Below are 25,981 nucleotides of genomic sequence, written 5' to 3' on the forward strand. Positions count from 1 at the left end.
GTCTGGAGCAGCGCGGTAAACAAGGAGGAGGGGTGAGTATTGTGCAAGTGTGTGCATGCAGGGCTGCCACTAGAAATTTTGGGGCCCCATACTGGCAAAATTTTCGGGGCCCCCTTGAGACTCCGCCCAGGCTCCACCCCAGCCCAGCCTCCAGGCTCAACCCCTCGAACTGTCCACAGTCCCACCGCTCTCTTGGAAAATCTCCACTTCTCACCTATCACACATTGACAGTTCCCATCACCAGATCACACATATAGCCGGCAGCTTTTGTTTTGGCCAAAAGATTTTTTAAGCCGCCACCATAACACGGTAGACACTTTTGGCCGGGCCCTACTCTGCTGTAACCTATTAAATATTTGTTAAAATATGCAATACAATTTAGGTATATTTTTATTTATTTTTCAATTTTTAAAATGACCTATAATACTACATACAAGGAACAAATACCACAGCACTATGACCAGATGACATATTACCACCACAGTGATCGAATAATATAAAATACAAGGAACAAATACCACCACATCATGACCAGACCACATATTACCACCAATGACTGAATACTACAATACTGATCAGTAATAAAAAAAAAACGCCACAATACTATCACCATCAGTGCCATTATACACAGGAGATCTGTAATTAGTAAGCAGTGTCTGTGTACAGGTAATACAGTGATCACTGGTGACATTGTACACAGGACCTCTGTATATAGTATACAGTGTATAGTGTCAGTGTATAGGTAACACTGACTCACCAGTGACGTCTCTAGGTGAAGTCCTTCATCTTTCATCCAGCACAGACCGCCACCACTTCATCCAGCCAGGACTCGTCTCTGCAGGAAATAACACAGTTATCTCGAGTTCCGCTTGTAGAACACATTACTTAATTTTCCCAGCCTCTACATTACACCACATGAAGAAGGCGACATAGTATCACTCTACACAGTAACAGGACCGCCCCCCATTTAAAACAGTATACTCAAAAAATAAAATAAATACATCACTGCAATAATAATATTCCTTAATTAGCCCCTATGGTAATATTCGCCATCCTAGCCCCGTGTGTCTCATTCCAGGCTCCAGCCATATGTTCACCCATCCTGCCCTCATGAGTATCCATTCTGCCCCATATGATCTCCCCATCCTGCCCCATCTGTCTCCATCGTATCCATCCTGCCCCATATGTCTCCAATCCTGCCCCATCTGTCTCCATTCTGCTCCATCTGTTTCCAATCCTGCCCCATCTGTGTCCAGCACTCTGCCCCATCTGTTTCCAATCCTGCCCCATCTGTGTCCAGCACTCTGCCCCATCTGTTTCCAATCCTGCCCCATCTGTGTCCAATCCTGCCCCATCTGTGTCCAGCACTCTGCCCCATCTGTTTCCAATCCTGCCCCATCTGTGTCCAGCACTCTGCCCCATCTTTGTCCAGCACTCTGCCCCATCTGTGTCCAGTACTCTGCCCCATCTGTTTCCAGCACTCTGCCCCATCTGTTTCCAGCACTCTGCCCCATCTGTTTCCAGCACTCTGCCCCATCTGTTTCGAATCCTGCCTCATCTGTGTCCAGCACTCTGCCCCATCTGTGTCCAATCCTGCCCCATCTGTGTCCAGCACTCTGCCCCATCTGTTTCCAATCCTGCCCCATCTGTGTCCAGCACTTTGCCCCATCTGTTTCCAATCCTGCCCCATCTGTGTCCAGCACTCTGCCCCATCTGTTTCCAATCCTGCCCCATCTGTGCTGCAGCGTCGGCGCTAAGGGCCCGGTTTGCCTGCGGCTGCCGGTAGGGGCCCGGTGAGCAGATGAGACGGGGCCCGATGCGGGCCCCCTCCGCCCACCGGGCCCCATACGCCAGTCACGGCCGTCATGCCCTGATGGCGGCCCTGTGTGTATGCATTATTGTGTGTGTGTGTGTATACAGTATATGCATTATTGTGTGTGAGAATGCGGGGGCTGCATTATACTGTGTGTGTATGTGCGCGTGCAAGTCTGCACTATACTGTGTGTTGAGGGGAGCTCCACTGTACTGTGTGTTGGGGGAGCTTAACTATACTGTGTGCTGGGGGAGCTGCATTATACTGTGTGTTGAGGGAGCTGCACTATGCTGTGTGTTGGGGGAGCTGCACTGTACTGTGTGTTAGGGAGCTGCACTGTACTATGTGAGGGGGAGCTGCACTACACTGTTTGAGGGGGAGCTGCACTATACTGTGTGTGGGGGAGCTACATTATACTGTGTGTGGAGTGGGGCTGAATTATGCTGTGTGTGGAGGGGGGCTGCATTATACACCATGTTCCAAATTATTATGCAAATTACATTTTTCTCGGATTTTCCTAAATGGACGGTGCAAATGACAGTCAGTCTAATAAGTCATCAGCCGTTAGAGTATACATCAAATTTTATTGAAGAAACCTCCCAATGATAACAGTATAATCTCCAAAATGAATAAAAACTCAAAATGCACTGTTCCAAATTATCAGGCACAGTAGAATTTCTAAACATTTGATATGTTTTAAAGAACTGAAAATGCTCATTTGTGGAATTTGCAGCTTTAGGAGGTCACATTCACTGAACAAAAAAGCTATTTAACTCCAAAACAGCCTAACAGGCCAAGTTACATGTTAAAGGTAACCTGTCACCAACCCTCCCTCCCCCCCCCCCCCCCAGGGCGTTTTTAACTAAAAGAGCCATCTTGTGCAGCACTAATGCTGCATTCTGTGAAGGTGGCTCTTTCTTGGGGGGTCCCTTCCAGCGCTGCAATATCACTTTTTATAATTTGCCCGCCATATCTTTAATCTGTCCGGGGGGCACGTCTTTTCCCCGGGACACAAACGCCTCCCAGCCATCACGCCTCCTCTGCCTTCATTAATGTCCCCAGCGCCTGCGCTGTAATTTCCCATCATGTGATGTGAGTCGAAGGGCAACGCAAACTGCACATGCCCGAAAAAGGAACTTACAGCGCAGGCGCCGGGGACGCTGCAGTATACTCTGAGGGGGACTGCAGTATACTCTGAATGGCGCTGCAGTATACTCTGAAGGGGGCTGCAGTGTACTCTTGAGGGGGGCTGCATTATACTCTATCAAGGACCATGGGGAGTGCATTATACTGTATCGAGGACTATCTGTCCCCATCATTCTTCCTCAGCCAGTGTAAAGAAACTCGGGAACAAGCGTCGATCAACTTCAATGACGTCAATCACGCTCGTTTAATGGCCTGAACTCTGCACCTGTAAATACAGCCGAAATGTTTTTGTGATGTGGAATATGTGAGCATTTGGGGCCCCACTTTAAAGGGAACCTGTCACCCCCAAAATCCAAGATGAGCTAAGCCCACTGGGTGAGTATAATCAAACCTCTTTTTCTCATCTTTTAGGATACATCAGGGGCTTATCTACAGCATTACAGAATGCTGTAGATAAGCCCCTGATGACGGTGGGGTTACCTCACCCTCGATTTTGGGGGAGACAGGTTCCCTTTAAACTTTTGCCCAAGGCCCCACTTTCTCTAAAACCGACCCTGAGTATGATGTTACACCATGACACTTAAAATTTGTGTGTCAATCTTGACGGCATCTTGGTCATTTGTATGTGGTGTACTTTGCTTTTCTAAGTGCAGAATCAGTCTGTAAAATAACTTACTGTAATTAATGTCTTATGATGAAAGCCAGTCTCTGGTGGAAATTCAGAAATGTAATTAGAATATTGGAATCTATTGATCTCTTGTCTGAACATATTTTATAGTTATTTTGCAATTAAACATATCATCTAACATCACCTTTATGCTGTGTACGGCGTAAAACAATATGGCTTTCATTACTTGTTGAATGAAATAGGAAATGGGTAAGGAGCAAGAGCTGAATGTTGTGTGCTCCACCAGCAATGAGGCCAGATGCTGAGGTTGGAGAAGGAATATTAAAGGGAATCTGTCAGTAGGATCACCCCTCCCAACCGTCTATATGAGCATGTAGGTCAAAGGAAGTTGAATAAAGTGGTACTTTGATATCTGCAATGTGATGTTTTATTCCAGCAAAATGTAGTTTTTTCTTATTATGGTGTTAATGTCTATCGGCCAAACACATCTTTATGAGAATCTGCCTCCAGTGTTTATTTTAAATGAAAGGAGACATTACCAGTGTGAGACATGTAATGACAGACTGCACTTCTGATCTACATGTTTCACACTGGTAGCACCCTTATTCATTTAAAATAATCTCTGGAGGCAGATTCTCAGGGAGCTCTATGTCTGGCCAATAGATCTTATTACTCAGCTTCCTATGATCTGCATATCCATATAGGTGGCTTATGGTGATTGATCCTACTGATAGATGCTCTTTAATATCCAGTTTGGTCATCACATGTATGGTAAAATGAGACAAGAGCATGGTCTGTTAGCTATCCTAGGGTAACCTGTTACAGCTATAATGCAGGGACCTTGTATGGGAGTACAGCCAATCCCTAGAGGTCATTATTAAAGGGAACCTGTCACCCCCAAAATCGAAGGTGAGCTTATCCCACCGGCATCAGGGGCTTATCTACAGCATTCTGTAATGCTGTAGATAAACCCGCCGATGTAACCTGAAAGATGAGAAAAAGAGGTTAGATTATACTCACCTGGACTGGCGGTCTGATCCGATGGCCGTCGCGGTGCGGTCCGAGGCCTCCCATCTTCATAGCATGACGTCCTCTTCTTGTCTTCATGCTCTGGCGCAGGCGTAATTTGTCTGCCCTGTTGAGAGCAGAGCAAAGTACTGCAGTGCGCAGGTGTCGGAAAGGTCAGAGAGGCCCGGCGCCTGCGCACTGCAGTACTTTGCTCTGCCCTCAACAGGGCAGACAAAGTACGCCTGCATCGGAGCCGCAGCTTGAAGACAAGAAGAGGATGTCATCGTAAGAAGATGGGAGGCCACGGACCGGATCGCGACACCCATCGGACTGGACCGCAGCGGGACCGCCCCTGGGTGAGTATAATCTAACCTCTTTCTCATCTTTCAGGATACCTTGGGGGCTTAAGGTACCGTCACACTCAGCAACTTTGCAACGAGAACGACAACAATCCGTGACGTTGCAGCGTCCTGGATAGCGATCTCGTTGTGTTTGACATGCAGCAGCGATCTGGATCCCGCTGTGCCATCGCTGGTCGGAGCTAGAAGTCCAGAACTTTATTTCGTTGTCAGGTCGGCGTGTATCGTCATGTTTGACATCAAAAGCAACGATGCCAGCAACGTTTTACATGGAGCTAACAACCAGCGAGAACGATAAGTGAGTCGCCGTTACGTCACTGGATCGCTCCTGCATCGTTCTGCTGTTGCCGTGTTTGACGTCTCTACAGCGACCTAAACAGCGACGCTCCAGCGATCGGCTCGTTGTCTATATCGCTGCAGCGTCGCTGAGTGTGATGGTACCTTTAGCTACAGCATTCCAGAATGCTGTAGATAAGCCCCTGATGCCTGTGCGCTTAGCTCACCTTCAATTTTTGGGTGACAGGTTCTCTTTAAGGACCAACATGGATTCTGCGTGCTGTCCGTTGGCATCTTTGTGACATATCACATTGTTTTCTAGAATGCAAATTCTCTCAAAAAATGATGTTCCCTGGGAGAGTTGTGCACTGTGTTAGGTTCTTTCATTCTGTGAGAAGGTCAATTTATATGTAGCATTTTTATTAAGATTGGGTGGTCTTTTTAAGGAGAACAAGTATTTCCCTCCACATAGTGTCAAGACCACTGCACTGGCCAGCCAGACTCTGCACTTCATTACTTAGGGGAAATCTCTCAGAAACAGGCTGTCTGTTAATGAATTTCTGGCTTTGCGATTATACTAGTCATGATGCAATGCTCGGGTCAGTCAGTGTTGTATTTGGTATCTACTAGTGATGAGCAAGTATACTCTTTGCTCGGGTTTTCCCGAGCATGCTCGGGTGGTCTCCGAGTATTTTTTAGTGCTCGGAGATTTTGTTTTCGTCGCCGCAGCTGCATGATTTACAGCTGCTAGACAGGCTGAATATATGTGAGGGAATGCCTGTTCATTAGGGAATTCCCACATGTATTCAGGCTGTCCAGCAGCTGTAAATCATGCAGCTGAGGAGATGAAAACTAAATCTCCCAGCACTAACAAATACGCGGAGACCACCCGAGCAAGGAGTATACTCGCTCATCACTAGTATCTACCTCTCTTAGTTTGAACTTACACGATAGTTTTCATTCATTCATTCTGGAATTGGCCTAATTTGCATACTTTTTCCCATGGAGCTTTGCTCCATATTCAGTTGTTCTTTTTAAAGGAGTTGTCAAAGACTTTTAACATTCATGGTCTATCCTTATGATAAGTCATAAATGTCTAATTGGTGTCACAGCACAACTCCGTCAACTAAATAGTGGCCACAGACGGGTACTGCACATCCCCTATTGATTTGAATAGGTGACACATGGCAGCCCCGCCAATCAACTGTTTCCAGTCGACTGAATAGTGGCCACGGCCGGGTACTGCACATCCTTCACCTATTTAAATCAATGGCTGATGTGCAGTACCCGTCCGTGGCCACTATTTTGGTGACGGAGCTGTGCTGTGCAGCTCTATAACTGAGAAATTCCGATCGATGACCACATCAGGAACAGCTGATCGGCGGCAGTGCAAGGTGTTGCACCCCCACCGATCAGACCTTGATGACCTATCCTAAGTATAGGCCATTAATGTTAAAGTCCTAAGCAACCCCTTTAAGGGTAAACCATACATTTCCAAGATGTTCTTCTCTAGAAGCAATACTGTATGTATGCACAATAAGTCACTGACTGTAAAAATGTGTCACTGCTTATCCTTCCGTATATAGCTAATGTGTAAGGCATATTACGAGCCTAGAGTTTTGAATGAAAATGAAGAAAAGTGGTTTCTGCAGTTGAGCGAGATGATGTAATTAGTTAGCATTTCTCCCAATAAGCTTTGGCAGTCAGTAAGCATGGACTTAAATATTATCCTGCCCTATCAGTCTCTACTAAAAAATTATAGGAAAATACGGAACAAACGTTCATACTTTCCATCTTTCGGTGGTCATTTACTGAAGGTCTTAAGACGTCTCTTCTTACGTCACTTGTTTTTCCTCTAATGACATATATGACGCTGTGTGACAAATGTAAGGTATATGATGTTTTTAAAGTGCCATACTTGCTCATACAGTACATTTAGAAGAGATTGTATTTTGCCTTCACAGACACCAGTGTTTCCTGTTTTATCAATTCTTTTGAATGGCTTTGCATAAAATAGCAAGAAAGCCTTTCGATGTTAACAGGTTAGCACTGCAGATTGTACAAACTCTTCTGTTTCTGGCACAATAAGTACATTTTATGTAATGAATTTATATAATATACCACCAAAAACTTGCAGTATGCCAGTAGTACTTTTTAATCCAAGAGCTAGCCTGGTGCTGACGCCATGTTTTTCCTAGGGTCTACCAGTAGATTGAAGGAGAAAGGTCACATGTAAGGTTAGAATCCAAGTAGAATGGGAGGAATAGCACAGTAGGTATGTCAGTTGTTTCCCATGTATTAGGAAGTAGAATATTAATACATCTGTATCAAGCAGTGACCAAGCCAGCATCTGAGCCAACCTGGATATAACGTGATGAAGAGGTTGTCCACCACTGAAGCTTGATGACCTATCCTTATGGTAGACCATTTATGTCTGATTGGTCGGGGTCTGACACCTGGCACCCCCACTGATCTGCTGTTTTTTGTGGTCAGAAATGCTAACTTGCGGAGCTCCTCCGTCTTCTGGTAGTGGTCTCTGCCGGGTACTGCACATCCACATGCTGTTGATTTGAATAGCAGCCGGATGTGCAGTACCCAGCCGCGATCACTATCAGAATATGGAGCATCTCCGCAATTGAGCATTTGCGGTCGCCGACACCGATAACAGCGTATCGGCAGGGGTGCCAGGTGTCAGATCCCGACCGATCAGACATTGACGACCTGTCCTAAGTATTGGTCATCAAGCATAAGGAAGTGGACAAGGTCTTTAAACGTTATAGAGAGAGTGGAGTGAAGTGGTATCTGCAACCATGTCATATTGTGTACTGGCCATGTACTATGGTTGTAGAAAAAAACAATTGTGATGTCATAGTTCTCCTTAAAGACTTGACATTTCAACTCGCACTTAAAACTGGAAATGTTAAAGTCTGCCAAGTCCATACATTTCAATGGAGTGTATGGTGGGCCATCCAACTAAGGATCATTTTGTTCTTCTGGAGGTAAGACTCTCTTCTTACCATTGAAGCCCATAAACGCCCGACTAAACCAACAGTTCATGTTTATAGGGACTTCGGAAGAAATAACTGTTAGCCATTGGCTATCCAAAGTGCATGGACATATTTAGGAGCAAGTCCAATGGTATGGGCAGTGTTTCCTACAGAATGGATGCAGCACAAGGGTTATTCTGTAATAAGGGAAGTATCAGTGGTGGCTCATTGGTAAAGAAAATGGCATAACTAGATTGAGGTCGGAAGATGTAACTCATGAGGGGAAAATTGTCCCTAAAATAGGTGTTTTTTTTTTTTTATTTTGTGCTCAGTTTTTTAATCCATAGCATTAATTAAAAGCACCATTATACTTTTACCAGGCGTGTTCTTTCTGTAAATAACCTAGTGCTATTTGCAAACCTGGAGGACGCCATGCAAATCATTTAATGGTAACCAAGATTTAATAGCAATTAAACTCTCATCAAACCAAATGGCTTGTATAAACCACATGACACAGTTTGAAGCTCATTTGCAAATTATATTGGCTCTAAATGGCAAGTTAAATTCTGTTCCCAGGTTCCCGGCACATGTACACTGTTAAGAATTTATAGCTCATACACAGAAGTTTTAATTGAGCACCCTAAAGATTTCATTTACCAGATGGACGCGAGATACTGACTGTTTCTGACAGCGGCTTCGCCGTGCAGTCCAAGCCATTTGCAGATTTCTGTTTGAAAACACACTATGCACATATATAATTCTGGAAGGAGTGATTGCATTACATGGCATGCTAATGGTAACATATGAACAGATGTCTTGCTTTAATGATTCTAATTGAAGAAAATGAGCTTTTCTAATCATCCTGGGATACAGCAGTTCTTTTACTTTACAGCTGGCTTCCTAACCCCTTTGTGATGTGTAAGTAATTATAGAAAAAAGACATTCATTGGAACTTGTTGATCACTTATCCAGTATGGTAATTATGGCCAGATGGAGAAGACATTTCCTGATATTTAATGACTGGGCCAGCATGTCTACAACTTTGTCAGAGGCTCTGCGGATTCTGTCATTCACGGAAGGATGAGGCTTGTGATGTTCTAAGCTGTATGCATGTCTGTCACAGTAAAGGAAAACTAATTCCTAAGTGTCGTTCAACGTGGCTGTACTTCCTGTTGTAATTTTTACAAAACAGAAAAATGGCACAGAACCATGACGCTGATAGCTCATGCTTACAAGATTGTGTGTGGGCTGCCTCTAGAGTATATTTTAAATGGAAGGGGGCATTACCAGCGTGAGACATGTAATGACTGACAGTCTCATTATCACACACAGGTCTGCATTGAGATCAGAGCTAACACAGTACTGTAGAATTGAACTTTGTCTCATTACAAACATTTGCAGCAGCACTTGTCCTGGCAGCTCTGCTGCTGAGCTGTACCTAATTATAACTAACAGTACAGCAGAGTTGAACCTTGTCTCATTACAAACATTTGCAGCAGCACTTGTCCTCTCAGTGCTGGCAGCTCTGCTGCTGAGCTGTACCTAATTATAACTAACAGTACAGCAGAGGTGAACCTTGTCTCATTACAAACATTTGCAGCAGCACTTGTCCTCTCAGTGCTGGCAGCCCTGCTGCTGAGCTGTACCTAATTATAACTAACAGCACAGCAGAGTTGAACCTTGTCTCATTACAAACACATAATAATCTCCAGAGCCAGATTCTCATGCAGTTTAGTGTCAAGCCCATAGATTTTAACAGCTCATTTGCATAACAGATTGGAATAGGATATCACATTGCAAATATCAAGATATCGTTTTATTCAGCTTCCTTATGACCTACTGGTCCATATAGACAGCCTACTGACAGATTCCCTTTAAAAGGATTGGTCTCGTAAGCAACATTTATCCGGTAATAGCAAGATAAAATATGAATGTAAGATTGCTAGTTGATCAGACCTCCAACGCTACTCAAGAACAGTCATGAATAGAGTGCTAGTGAACATTTTTGGCCACCCGTCCTATAGATAGTGAATGGAGCAGGTTTGCATTCTCCATTCTCGTAGGGGACTATAGGAGTGGTGATCAGTACCGTAATTGGGTTCCTGCTGTTGGAACCTGAACAATCACACAGTTATCGCTTATCATTTGGATAGGTGATATGTTGTTTATGGAATAACCCCTTTTTCCAAGAAATATTTTCTAAAGAGGATATATGCACGAAAAATACCTTTACAAAATAAAATAAGCTGCTGTTAATTTGCATGTGTCCTTAGTGATCAGTACAAAACCACCTGTTGATAATTATTACAATCTCCCAATTTACATCTGGCACTCACAAATAATCACCCCCAAAACTGCCGCCACTACGGTTTGGTTCCAGAGCTAGCTTTGTAACAATGAACGTTCAGTTTGTCCCTCACTTCTCTCCACATAATGAAACTTGGCTCAAAGATTTGTTTAAGAAACCAAGAGTGACCTTATTAAATATAGTTTAAAAAACAGTCACAACGGTTAATTAATATAAAACGAAGAAAGCAAATGACATCCAGTAAAAGGTTTAAAACAAGTTTCCTAAACTAAAAGGAAATAAACCAGAATCCTTAACACTCAGGTCTCGTATATAGTATTCCTTCCCTGAGGAAAGCAGAAACTAGGACAAATCTTCAGTCCCGTTTACCCCCCAGAAATAACCAGCATCCAAATTATTTCACACATTTTAAAACCAGGCCTTTTGCGTTCTCTTCCTCCCATCTTGTGATGTCACTGACGTGGCCCAGGTCTGATAATTTCCATTTAGAATTCTTGGTATTGATGCTGTCCTCACCAGCTAAGAGTTCTGATATGTAGCTTCAAAGAAATGCGATTGGCAGGCCCAACGGGGAAAAAACATAGTCTAGCCAGGAAACTTGTTAAATAAACCCCGTTACTTACAATAATATTACATTTTCCATAACATGAAGTATCATGGGATCTCATGTGAGAAAAAATGCCCTTTTCTGATTACTTCACTGTGTCTATACAGTAAGAATGATGTTCCTGTGATTGCAGCTCTTGTGATTGTCACAATTTTTCTCTCTATAGTGAAATACTGAGAATGTGCACGAATCCGGTTAATGCCATAATTTCACCACAATTCACAGATTTACAAGATAATCTGATAACAAGATAATCTGGTTACATGCACCAGAGGGCGCTTATGATGAAGCTGCATATTGGCATAAAATGAATTTAAAGAGGCAGTCCAGCAATTTGGCCATTCGTGCAGCTACTCCTCTGTTACTTTCTGCATTTCCTTTATGTGTTTATTCCTTTCTGCTCTATCACTAGCATGAAGCGTGAACATAGCATCACATGGGCAGCTGGAGCCAATACCATCCCTTTATTTGCTGGGATGACGTTGTGATTATCCTTCTTTCTACTTTCACGCATACACAAGTATGTTTTAAGTACGCAGTCAGGAGACTGAACTGTGATCTACTTTATTATATCAGTGTGACAGGAGCTGTGTAGTCATCATCATTATGTGCGATAACTCCCTCCTGTAAACAATTTCAGCGGGACAGTTCATGCAATTTCTTCGTACAGTAACCTCAGCTGACTAAGCTAGTGACATTGGTTGAAAAAACTTAGGTCCATCAAGTTAACCAAAATGGTTATCCTAATTAAAGAACAGAAAAGTTTGTCATTCGCAGAGTATCATCAATAGATCACATAACCCATCTGGACAGAAGGGTACTATTTATTTTCAGATAGAAAGATAATACTAGCTGAATTATATATATTGGACAACCATTGACAAGATGGATTAAAAAAAAAATCGCTGGAGTGCAAAACTTTAATAATAGCACTATATGCCGTGAGCTGCTAAGTTCTCCAAAGTTACGGCTGCGGACAGCAACATGTTTTACTTTTACATGTATTAATTTGCAGGGCATTTGAAGCTCTGTATCATTCAGAAAGTGATGTTTTCAGACGTTATAAATAGATAAGAAATTAATCATAGAGCATTTTCAGCATTAAACCAACTTGGCTCTGAAAGTTGGAAATTTAATTTTAAAGCTGACAGGTTTCCTTAAAAAATAAATCATTATAAGAGGGTGTGACTGGATGTAGAATATACATAGTAGGCAAAGACCCGCAGGATCCGTGCGGTACACTTGTGATGTTCATTCGTCTTGTTATAGGGTCCCACACAATAGAATCAGGGTTGGATCTACCCTTATGTTTCACTTCTCCTCACTTGAGTGCTCTCACATTTCAGCTTGTTTTCATCAAGGCTCCAGAACTTTATGTAAACTTTTCCATCATGCTTGGTGCCAAGTTTAAAATTAAACTTTCTCCCACTCTTCTCCCCACAATCCCGGCATTTTATGTGCCTTTATATCGTTTCACAACCATGTTTAGTACAAACGTTTCGTAGCGGTACAGAGATAACAATTGTGTGAAACTGACTGATAGGAAAGATTAAGAAAATGTTTCCTTGTTGTGCCACCAGATTCATTGGTCCTTTTGTATGGAGAGAGGAGCCGCTTTTATTCGCCTTGCACTGGCATTTGTTCACTCGATTTTTGTCATTTCTAAATATTCCATAAAATGTGTTCTTTTTCTAAAAAATGAAAGCAATAAATAAAGTTGTGTGACTGAGCTAGACTCCAAAACTTTGGATTTACAAAAACGTTATTAAAAGGAATTGTAAGAATTTACAGCCCATTTGTTTCTTCTTTAGTTGCTATATTAGGTCATCTGCCATTGGGGTTGACATTGCTTTCGAGGGCCTGAAGCTTTATTCTGTTTTGTACCTTGATGTTACTGTTTTCACAGCTGGTTAGAAGCCAAGGAGCAAATTGTTTAAAAATGGATGAGTGCAGCAGCTTGTCCGGGAAAGAAACTTAACATAAGCATTGATGTTTTAAATACACAGCAATTCTGTTTATCAATAATAAATGACCCTAGGAGGGCGCAAACGTGCCAAATACCTGGACATTTGTCTAATGAGCAAGGACACTATAGAGGTCATGCATGAGAGTGTCGGCATTGAAACCACTAAACAAAAGAAAGCTATTTTTTGCCATACATGTTACACTTTGTCGACTTTTTACATGGCTAGGTCTACTCCACGACTTGTAATGGTTAAGTTGAAATGTCGCTCTACCATATAGCAAGTAAAAGCGGTCATATTACAACCTTTAAGCTGCCACGACCCAACAAGCATAAAACATCCCTGCTGAATTCCTGCACAACCTTTTTCATTATCCCTGAGCTGCTTTCACATTAGTGTTTTTAAATTCCATTGTTCTGTTCCGTCATTTGAGCAGGGCAATAGGGGCCATCAGATCTCTGTTAGGCCATGTTCCCACACTGCTTTTTTTTTTCACAGCGTGTTTACGCGTCTGCACCAAAGTAAGCGATCTGCTCTGATTTATATTTTTGGCTTTTTCAGTGTTTTTTTCTCCTGCTGCCTTTCCCTTTTTTTATGCGTTTTTGATGCAGATTTGACATAGCATTTTTTAGTGCAGACATGATGGGATCCTGCATTTAAAGCACCTCTCCTGCGTGGGTTTTTTCACCACTGGAGTGGCGCTTTAAACGTAAGTCCTCTGGCCCCAGTTATATGCTCAGCCTCCGGTTTCTTCACCGTTTTACTGCGCCGGTTCGGTCTCGTGGTGCCATCTTGTGATCACAGCTTCTGAGTGGCCAGAAGTCACAAGCTACATCACATGCTCTCAATGTAAATCTATGAGAGCCAAAACGAGGCCATAATGAGGTTCTCATAGACTTACATTGATTAGTGACCTCTGGCTTGCTCCATAAAACACTGGAGCAGCCGGCAGGTCACAAACTGCAGGAGATGTACCAGAGTGGTGGTGATAACAGATGAAAATGCTGGAAGGTATCAGGCACGGGGAAGGGGACTTAGATTTTAAGCACCACTTCATGCGTGAAATAAAAAAAAACACGCTGGAGGGGGGCTTTAACCGAGCACTTAAAAATTGTTGTTTTTACATGCATTTTTAGGCTATCCAATGGAAGCCTATGGGGGAAAATTGCAATAAAACCAGAGTTTAGCAATGTCTATAAATGCACAGTAGGCATAAGTTTAAAAAAAAAAACACATCCAAGATGAAGGTTATACACAGCAGATTTTTCTGCATAAAAAACGCAGTTGAAAAAAATGCAGCATCTACGCTACTTGTGAACATGCCCTTATGGAGACCAACACTGTACCTGAAAAGATTGCATTGTTGGCTGCACTACTATGGTCAGCGTTTTTGGCCAGAATGGCGATGGATCCATCAGTGCAGATGTGAACAGAGCCTCAGTTGTGACTTTCAATGAAACATTTGCATTCTTGATGTAAAATGTTCACAAATAGCTGTGTAGCCTCAGCCAATATATGCGAGAAAAAGACCATGATGTGATTCTGCCCCTTTAGGGTACGTGTCCACGTTCAGGATGGCCGGCGGTTTTGACAGAGCGGCGAACTCGCTCCGCCCAAAGCTCCGCTCCCTTCTGGAGATGTGATGATGCCGGATGTGTTCATTGCACTCATCCGGAATCATCGCACCCCACACATAGGGCCTTGTGTTATACCTTGCGGCGGCGCAGCGTCGCCACAAGGTAAACGGACATGCTGCGATCTAAAAAGACGCGCCGCATGTCCGGAATCGCAGGGCCGCCCGATGCGTGTTACCACGCATAGTGGAGACGGGATTTCATGAAATCGCCTCCACTATGCTGTAACATCTGGACGCTGCGTGTTTGATGCTGCGTCTCTATCCAGCGTCAAACACGCAGCGTTTCCTGAATGTGGAAACATACCCTTATATTGTGGTCACAACGTGCTAGTAGCAAAAAAAAAAAACCTGTTGGAATTTTGGTCACATTCAACTTTGTCCCCATAAACTTCAATATAAGTCGCATGCCCCTGTGACTATACATGCAAATTGGTTTTCTAAAACTAGTCCGTAACAAATTGCACAAAGTTTATAGTGCTGCCCCTTATAATCACTGGCTAGCCTGATCCTGAATATTTCACCTTTTCACTCGCATGCTTCGCATTGATGTGTGCACCAGACGGAGAGGCTTTGTATTCCCACTGGAGCTTTCAGTAGTTGACAAAATGTTGTAATTTATTCTAAATTGAATTTGAGATTTTTTTAATGTGTTTTTTAATCAAGTGAAACCAATATCCTAGATTAAAAGTTCAGTTTAGGAAGATCCCAACTAAAGAATAATCGTAGTATAATATTGACCCCCGAATTTGGCCTGAATTTGCAGACAGGGTATATGCGGTGCCCTAGTAACGTTATTGAATATGATGTGCAGTGCTCATATCTATATCTGCTTGCCGTGGTGTAATAGGAAACTGGCAGATAGCTTCCATCAGGCAGCTCCCTAAGGAAATGACGGGATATGTTCATCCATTAACTTAAATAGAATGACTTAAAAATGTAAGGTGCAAGTGGTTATTATTTTAGGCACATTGGCTTCCTGACTATGTCTGTCGCGGCAGCCAGTTAGGACGTCACCAGTTCACATGATCCTGGTGGAAAATTGTTCTACTACATAAGTATCTGTTACCTCCATGTCTGGTTTCATATTTAGCATTGGTGCTTGCATCCATCTTCTTTGTAATATATAAAGCAGCAACATGGAATATAATATGACTACACAATAATCATTATTAATAGTCTAATATGACCTTGTTAGTGTCCTTGCATTACCTTTTGTAATTACAAGTTTTGATAGAAACTAATGAAATCAACTCTTCTATGTGTACCAGAATACACCACCAAACCCTATTTCTGGCATCGATAAATGTCCAAATTTGTAACAGGATACTAATAAATAGAAATATACCCCATCCATTTACCCAACCATTTAAAGGAAACCTATTAGAAGGTTATCTGAGAGCAGCATAATGTAAGCAAAGAGACCCTGAATCCATTGATGTATCATTTAGACTACTGGGTGCAGAGATTCTGACACAATCAGAGCTTTTAGACTTAGAATGAAGCAGAGCTGAGGAAGCTAGCCCCACCTACATAAGACTCACAGTGTACAAAGTCCTTAGACAGTGAGGTGCCTGTCACAGGAGGGGGTGTTGCCAGACTAGTCTGGCATTATTAATCTCTAAGGGTATGTTTCCACGGACAGTAAACGCTGCAAGTTGGACACTGCGTACAGCCGCAGCGTCCAACCCCCAGCGGCCAGATGTTACAGCATAGAGGAGGGGATTTCATTAAATCCCATCTCCATTATGCGTGCAGGGACGCCTCCCACGCTCCATCTCCAGATAAGTATCACCGTCCAATGTATAAGACGAGGTGATTCCGCATGATTCAATGAACAGATGTGGAATCTCCGGCGTTCAAAAGCCGGCAGCGCTTCGGACGGAGCAGACATGTGCTGCATCCAAAGCGCTGCCGGTTTCTGCCTGTGAAAACATACCCTTAGTGATAAAATCTTCACAGTTAATAAATGACAGCATGCACTTTGACAAATGACACATCCCTGAATTCTGTGTTTCAGCCTCTATCTCCTGCTGTCTTCAGATTTCATAGCAAAAACCTGCTGACAGATTCCCTTTAAAAGATTTCCAATTACTGGTACCAAGAATGTAAAAAAAAACATAGGTTTTATAAATCTGTGCAACCCTTTTAGGCCATATGAATATAATATAAGAGGTACTGTGCTTGGGACCTTCATCTATTACCTAGAGCAGAAAACTTTTGCAAAGAACAAGGTGGTAACACAATGTTGCCTGGTCTTGTGAATGGGTGGAGCTTCATTCTACATTTTGCAGAATATTAACTGAACCTCTTACTGTAACATTAGAAAAGTGGTGAACTTGATTATCCTGGGTTGACAACCCCTTCCCACTTTGAATGTTTCCCCCGTTAAAATAAAAACACTTAAATCAGTCAGCACTAGTGTTCTCGGAGCACACGTGAGGTTGCCATGTAATGTGAGCCTGCTCCCAATCAGCTCTGGAATCACTGTGCCCCTCTCCGGACCTATAAGGGTATGTGCATCAGTAATTGGCAGCGCCTTGGACGCAGTAATTGTCCGCTGCCGTCTATTGAACGCAGGTGATTCCGCTTGTGTTCATTGAACCGTGCGGAATGACCGCTCCCAATACATTGTTCGGGTGAGATTTACCTTGCGGAGACTCGCGTCTATACTATACTATACTATACGGTAAAAAACACTGGCGAGCATTGCATTATTTCACATATTTCTAGAAGGTTATGCCAGATAGCATTGGGATTGTCCGGGAGCATATGATGCCCACAAAAATTGGTCAGAGTATTTAACAAAATTCTGGACCAATTCATCTCTTGTAGGCTCTGACTTTGTTGATTTACACTTTGTCAATTTTTGTAATACAGTGCTAGTTGTATACTCAACCCTACTTATAGATTAATAGGCTGCTGTTTGTGTAATGGAAATATATGAATCCACCATTCCAGATCTATTGTTTATCATGAGATGCTGTTTTCATGATACGTTATAAAACAAACCATGCCATCACATTCCATCTTTCTATTACATCTCCTGCCAGATGGATGTGCGCTCGAGCAACCTGATTGTTCCCTCTTTGGTCATTTGATTACATATAAGGACTAATACTACCTGATTTATTTCCAAATATAAAACTCGGTGTCCATGTAAGAACGTGGGTCCTGCTGCTCTCCACTAACTGATATTTCAGCAACAGCAATACACTTGAGAGACTTTTATGAGTCACGGCTGTCAAACAGACAAATTGCTCAGCTTTGTAAGAAGAGTTGATTCTCTAATTTAGTGCGCTAATGTTATGATTGTGGCTTGCCTAAGGTACTTATTAAATGGAGAGACCTGTCATTTGCCGCTCATTATGACTGCTCCTGTTAGATCGCTTCACTCTCCCAGGTGTTGAGTAAACCTGAGCAGAATGTGTAGAGATGTTCCTCATGTTTCTGTCTAGGCTGGACTCTAGTGTTCTTCTGACAAGACATGGGGAAAAATGTCTTTTTTTAGTGATCACTCCATTATTTCACATATTTTTAGTCCTTAGAACCTTGACATGTATTTACATATATATAAATTATGCTTAAATAGTGTGGAAGACACATGTCCATCAAGTACAACTGAGGTTGGGAGCGGAGACTAATGGGTGGATTCAGATATGTTGTAAAAAGTGATGTGCTTAAAATCACTACTATTCATCAGAATAGGGGGAATCACATGGGTTTCTGCAAGATACATATACGGTACATGCATTTCTTCAAAGTATGAGCCCATTTGCTCACAGCACCTATAAGGACTTATTCCATGTATTATGTGAATATGTTTTTGAGGAGCTCATGTTCTATACATGGCTGGTTTGGATTACCCTGGTGACTTTATTGGTACCGTTTATCAGAACCAGAGCTTGAATAATACTGGTAATTAATGCATCTAGAAGTGTTCCACTGGTTTGCTTTTCTTTTTTTTTTGCAAGGTCACCAAAAAGTCACAATGGCTCTTTAATTGATTTAGCTAGCTCAAAACATTTACAAAAAATTAAAGGATGTGAGCTGTGATTGGCTGAAATCTTATCCAAGATTTTTCTAAACCAAAAAAATTCATGCCCTTTGATATAAACCCCTTGAAATCCTTTGGCACTCACCACAGTTTATTGGGAATCTTAGACCCAATTTGCATGGTACATTTCCTTTAATATTTGTTGCTCTGGACATTTTTGCTTCTAGATTGATCCTATTTTTTGTGATTATAGCCACGTCTTGATATTCAATCTTTATTAATTTTTCTAACATTTATCTAATTTTTGTCTGTTCAATTCTAGATAACCATAATATTCAAATCCTACCAAGACTGCACGGATCAGAAGGTGTACCAGGCTGTGACGGATGATCTGCCTGCAGCGTTTGTGGATGGCACTACCAGTGGTGGGGATGGTGACTCGAAAACCTTGCGGATTATAGAGAAAGTCGGTGGAAAGCATGTTGAAATGCATGCCAGATACATTGGGACAACCGTCATTGTGCGGCAGCTCGGAAACTACCTAACTCTAGCAATTCGAATGCCGGAGGAGTTGGCCATAGCTTATGAGGAAAGCCAAGACTTGCAACTGTGTATGAATGGCTGCCCATCCAGTGAACGCATTGATGAAGGTGGACATCTGCCCCTCCCGGTGACCAGTACGAATTCACCCAGCTCATCATCTGGACAATCACAACCAGCATACACACTGGAAAGTGCTATTGCCAAATGTCTTGAAAAATTCCAAGTCAGGCACATCTATTTCCATTCATGTGTTTTTGACTTGCTTACAACCAGTGACGCTAACTTTACAGCGGCGGCTCAGAGTGCTTGGGAGGATGTGAAGACCTTACACCCCAGAAAGGAGCTTTGGATAATCTTTCCAACAAATGGAAATATGGTCAAAACCCCCACCTTGCCTGCTATCATTCTTGGGCTTGTGTGCTTGGTCTTTGTTGCTCTTTTGTAGAAGTTTTCTTGTGTATAAAAAATTGTAAAATATATATTGTTATAATATATTGAGCAAGGATAACAGCATATATGTATATACCGTGTATATGAAGGGATGTTTGTCTCGGGATGCCCATGAGATTGTACATATTGTCTTATTGTTTATATTTCAGCTGGATGTAGTATTATTTGTTTTATTTTGTCTTGTTTTGTTCTTTAGTTTATTTTTTTCAGTTGTACAATGTTTTATATGTTCCTTTGCTGGAACCTTTTAGAAAGCACTTTATTTTTTATAAGATATTTATGTGTCTATACAAGTGAGATATGATACGTGTGAATGCACACATGCTAAGCTCTGGTATTGTATTGTATTGATACCTAAGAAAGTTTTGTATTGTGTGACTTGGCCGGTTAGACGTAGTTTCCATGTAAGGGCAGTAGGGTTGCCATGGATTGTCATGGAATTTTTCTAATAGCTCATTGAAAAGGAACCATACGGACTTTCTCTTCTGTTTTGACAGACCACATGAAAGGTTAATAGGGATGAATTGTAGGCTGGATGACGCTGTTCACACAGGTACATTTTATGCTCCTCTGTGCATAAACAAACTTAGAGCATTCCGGTGTCATGGTTGTCCTCATGGTTCTGTTTGTGAACAGCTTTATAGGCCATATTCTCAAAAGCGGTAAACTGCAAAAGTTATTTTTTTTATATAGGTTATTTTCTTTTTATTATAAACCATCCTTTTATATGAGCATCAGTGTTTGCCATTGTAAAACCTACATTACTGTACCACTTTTCCCCAAAACTGTAATTCTTGTACTAGAAACATGTATTTCAGCCTTATTCGTGTGAATGGCACTGCGCTGCAATACCAAACAGGCCCTATAGACAAGAGTGGCACTGTTGTTAAGGAAGACAAGACCCAAGTTTTGTAGAGTTTTATATAATCAGTATGCCATAACCTAAAGGCAGTTCACAATTTGCATCATCTCCAACAGATGACAGGGTTTAAGTGATTTTCTTCTTATTTACTGCCCTTTTACCATAAATAGTGGTCAGCTTAATAATACTTGTTATGATTCATCTAAGATGGCATCTTTCCCATCCTCTACCCAGAATTATAAACATTTATATTGCTGTTGTGTCCTATTAAGTCATTATTAGAAACTGTTCATTTATAGTAAGGCAGGAAGAAAATGTTCATCTTATAAATTGATTCCCTAATTTTGGCTGCCCCCCAAACCCTACTGCGGGAGACAGCTGCCTCAGATTTCCTCATTATAGGGCCACTTCTGCTCAGAAATGATATTATTTTAGAATATTTACTCAAAAAGCATAATGGCTCCTATGTGGATTTGCCATTTTTTTAAACCTGATTTCTATTATTCCATTTTGAGTATATGACCTATAGACCATAAATGACCCCATTACAGCTACATGCCTATTCTGTTAAGAACACTGTTGAGATGTTATTTTACTATCTTCTCTTGCTTTTCAGAACTGTGAATTAAACCACAAACCTCTCATCTGTTCTAGCTATGACTGCTTGTGACAGCAATAAGCATTTTTTACCTTCTGCAATTAATATACTCTTATTCTGAATAGTTGTTTTTGTTCTTCATGTGGGCGAATCCCAAAATACTGTGCACCTAAAAGATTCTCTGCCGAACATTGAGGATGGGCGATGCCAATATATTTGACTGGCTCACAATGTTTCCTCTACCTTGCTTTATTTTCATTGAAAGATAAAGAATGCAGGATGAACTTGGTTGACTTTCATAGTAGGATCCCCATTTTTGGGTGAAAGCCTTTTTATATTGATATTGGGTTTTGTTGTTCCCGTTGGATGTATGAAACGCTTTGTTAGCCAAAGTAGCGCTATGTCAGGTTAGTTAAAGTTTTAGATTTTCTAATATAAGGTTTTATTAGATATAGCAGAGAGGTCTATCTCAGATTTACATGGAGGGCTGAAATAGAGCATGTGTTACCACTGCTTTTTATATAAATGCACCATGGAATGTCAACATTTATAAGGAAATATAGCACTTCTGGGATATTCTGGTGCTCGGATGGGGTCCTATCCCATAAGGTTCAAGTGTAGAAAGAACCAGCATCCTAATAAGATGCTAAAGAAATTGTTTATTGGTACCATCCTGATCACAGCGTAAAGGGTGACGTCTCGGTCTTACCGACCTTCATCAGGCAGATAGTGAAGAAGCGGAGCAGGAAGAAAAGCAGTGGCATAAGAAGGTGATATGTATAGCACAACTTTTGTCGATATGAAATTGGTGCCTATTGCACATCAGGCCAATCAAACAAGAGGAAAAAGCTATTTAGCATAAAGTACATCTCCTGTTATGTCACCACAAGGAGGACATTGTCTAGTAGATACTCATCTGTTTGGCTAAAAGCATTTTCCGTAAATCACACCCGGCCTCCTCTGCCGACCGATCGGTAACTGTACATACTGTTACTGAGGGATTAGTGCAGTTTTCTACTAAACTAAACTCTCATTATGGAAAAAGAGCAATGACTGAAATTCTGAAACGCGCCCGGAAAACTTTAACTAACTTCTACATCTTTCTCTTAGTTTAGCACTTCTTAGATTTTTTCACTCTTGGCCCCGCTCTGGGAATTAAGAAAATGTTATTTGCACATGTTCTTGAAGGCTGTTGTGGCAAAGAGAGCTTTAGATAATGCCAAACATATGGATATTTAGAACTTAGTAAATGCTCTCTGGGGAGAGCTAAATGGTTTGAGAGGATGTGCTCAAAATGGCTGCCTCCTCTCTCTCTCAAGCTTAGAGAAAGCCACAAATGTGTCTTTGCAGAAACTTTTAGATGTGGTTCAAAGTTATGCCAATACGTATCTGTTTGTGTAAGAGTGAATGTGCATTGTGTAAATAGGTTAACTTATTACGCTACAAGAATAAAGTTGGTTACCCTACAGTGAAACGTCTCCAGTATGTGGTGTTATTCCGACCGCCTCTATGCTCTGATTAATCAGTGGGATCTACAGACAAGGTGAGAGGTGCTGGTGGGACGGGTGGTTAACAAGTCCAGATAAGTTGTTACGCACCTTGCAGATATGCTGTGACTCATTTCTTAGCAATGCAATGGTAATTGGAACCATGTGTGTGCTTGATAATCATGTATCTCATCGTTTCTTTTACTATAACTCTTGAGTTATGCCTCCCTGGCTTTGAATATGTTCGGAGCCTCGCAGGCGTCGTGCTTCTTCATGCTAAAGTATTTACTTGGCCTTTTCTAGAACTCGGGGGAGCACTGTAGCTGCAGTTCAAAAATGAATTCATATTCTCATGTTTGGACCTGTGCTTTAGTTAAAGAACTGTTTTAAATAATATTTGTTTCTAATAGTTGTACAATTTCCATGGTAAGTTATTGATTCTGCATTTCCTTAAAAGGGGTGTCCAACGAGAAATAAAGCCAGGTTCTAGAAATCTTAAGAATGCTGTAAGTATAGTACATACAAGGGGTTGTCCAATCTTAGCCTACAAATTTGCAGTCACACTGTGATTACAGACTTGTGAATCCTCGGATCGTGTGCCCTGCATGCCTTGAGGATGTGACAGGAACAGCGATCATGTGACCGCACGTATGATGCAAATGTATTGAGCGAGGCCGGAAACAGTCTAGTTGGATTGTGGTTGGGAGTATGCATATCACATACTGGCGGTGCTGGTCCCGGTACCGGAGAATCCCGACAATGCGCAGTGTGAGGTTTCACAAATCTGCAGTCACAAAGAGTGACTGCAGACTTGAAGCTTAAGACTGGACAACACATTTAAAGAGATTTGAGAACTTTATTTCAATGTTGTTTCTACAGTGACAAGCGATCATACATCTGATCATTCTGACCATCAATATTCCTGGCTGAACTAGAATATAAAGTATATAATGGGCAGGGCTTAAAGAGAACCTCTCATGTTGAAAATGCTATCTGATCTGGAGGCAGGATTTTATAGAGCAGAGGACGTGATCAGATTGATGTATATTTTGTGGGAAAATGTTTAGAATAACTTGTATTTTATTAATTGAAAACCCTAGTGTTTGTATGTAAATGAGTCCAGTGGGTCGTCCTAGTAGTGAATGATGGACTGATTCAGAGTAGGCCCACCCATTGGACTATCGAATACAAAGAGCAGGGATTTCCGTGAATAAAATACAACAAGCCATCATTATACTCGGGTTCTCTGCACCATGGTGTGCACAGATTGGACTGCATGTACAACCTGACAGGTTCTCTGTCAAGCATATCTGTCACCAGATTTCACAATACAACTTGCATACATTGTTGAATAGTTCTCAAAGACCTTATGAGGGTGTTATAGCTACTTGGAAAATACATGTAAAATTACTTTAATATCTTGATATTAGCATTAGAAAATTCTCATGTAAATCTTGGTGTGGTTACTTGGAAAATCGAATTAAGAATGCCTGGATAATCTTGCTATTAGAATGACAAAAAGACTTATTTAAATATTAGGGAAAATTACAAAGCCATTCTTACAAGGCTTTTCAAAAGGTAGATGATAGAGTTAGAAAAACAGAAGTTTAAGGTATGTTCCCACAGTCCGTAAATGTTGCGGGTTGGATGCTGCGTACATCAGCAGCGTTCAACCCGCAGCAGCCAGATGTTACAGCATAGTGGATGGAATTTGAAGAAATCCCATCTCTATTATGCGTGCTGAGACGCCTCCGGCTTCCCTGTGGAGACGGACATGCGGCACGGCTTTCCAGACCACAGCATGTCAATTAATCTTGCGGAGATGCTCAGTCTCCGCAAGATAAATGTCCCCGTACAATGTATAGGATGTGGTGATTCCGCATGGTTCAATGAACACATGTGCAATCACCTGCGTTCAAAAGCCGGCAGCACTTTGGACGGAGCGGACATGTGGTGCTTCCAAAGCGCTACCGGTTCCTGACCATGGAAACATGAGTTTTTGGTGCATTTTTTTACGAAGTACATTTTAGAAAAATGCAAGTAGCCTATTTTATTTAAAAACAGTGCAGAAAATCTGCAACATCCAAAAACTTGCTTATCATGTAAATGAAGCCTAAAGCTGATAAGTGAAAAAAATACAATACAAATTGCATACATTTTTAAGTAGATCTCTAAGACCTGGTGAAGCTGGTATGCTTTCTTTGAAAATCCTTGTTACAATGGCTGTATAATCCTTTAAGTTTTAAAAATGAACGTTTTCCTTCCAGGTCCGTTTCCACTGACAATGTTACAATGAGGGTTAAGAGAGGCTTCCCACTGAATTACTGCATTTGTTGAACACCTGCTATAGAAAGGTCTATTCTGGATGTACAGACTTTAGTTCATAAGTTATCTCTGTAGTTCTGCCTGTTTAGGCGGTGTGAGCTACTGAGCATAGTGACTGGCCACAGTGGTGATGCGCATTGATGGCGTCATGGCATCACTGCAGCCAAACCACAGAGAGCGCTGGAGTTAAGGAGGGTAAATAACATCTGGCTTTATTATTTTATGTCTTCAAAAATTTGGAGTCCACTTTGCTGAAAGTGGAAAAGTCCTTTAAGGTTATTGTAGATGTAAACCAGAGGCAGAAGTAACATTTTAATGTAACCCTCATATTCTGGCTAAAGGGCGTCCTGTCCAAATCGATAAGTCTGTAGTCACTGCAGACTTATGAATCCCCCAGCACATACACTGTGTTGTGAGGTTTCACAGGTTCCTGAGCCGAGACCGGAGGGTCTGTATGAGTTATACATACTCTCGGCCACAACCCAACTAGTGAGCAATTTGTGAGGCCGCACTCCGACAAGTGACATGACCGCGTGGTGGATGTGGCTGATTAGAGGGCACAGTCTTGCTCCTTATGATTGTATGGAGCAAGGCTGCACCAACTGGATGGGCTCTGGCCGGGATTATGTATAACTCATACATATCCCCCTGTCCCGACTCAGAAACCGGCGAAAACTCACAGCACACTGTGTGTGTGCTGGAGGGATTCATAAGCCTGCAGTCACACAGAGGCAAACCAAGGGGGACTGTGGATACCACAGAGAAAACGACAATAGGAACGAAAGTAAAGTAACAAATACATCTTTATTGATACAAAGTCATACACAAAAAAAAAGTGGACCATAACGTAGGACACAGTGCCAAGACAGCACAAATCACTGAAAAAGGACCCGCTGTCTGTGCAAGAAGGACGTGCAGCAAAAGAACTGGCATTAAACAAGTAATACTCAGTAAGTAGTAAGGATATGAGCAAGCCAGCTAGAGAGTAAA

General features: G+C 41.8%; 1 protein-coding gene across 2 annotated transcripts in view; it reads left to right on the forward strand.

The window, feature by feature from the left end:
• Positions 1-22,653, forward strand: part of RGMB (repulsive guidance molecule BMP co-receptor b) — a 119,044-nt gene extending 96,391 nt beyond the window's left edge. For both annotated transcript variants that reach the window (XM_069752148.1, XM_069752157.1), the window contains one exon: positions 19,049-22,653. In XM_069752148.1, coding sequence (XP_069608249.1) covers positions 19,049-19,714 — 666 coding nt within the window. In that variant the 3' untranslated portion in view covers positions 19,715-22,653. The remainder of the gene's footprint in view (positions 1-19,048) is intronic.
• The last annotated feature ends 3,328 nt before the right edge of the window (positions 22,654-25,981 follow it).

The sequence above is a fragment of the Ranitomeya imitator genome, chromosome 1 (genome assembly GCF_032444005.1).
Source record: "Ranitomeya imitator isolate aRanImi1 chromosome 1, aRanImi1.pri, whole genome shotgun sequence".
Classification (NCBI taxonomy): Eukaryota; Metazoa; Chordata; class Amphibia; order Anura; family Dendrobatidae; genus Ranitomeya; species Ranitomeya imitator.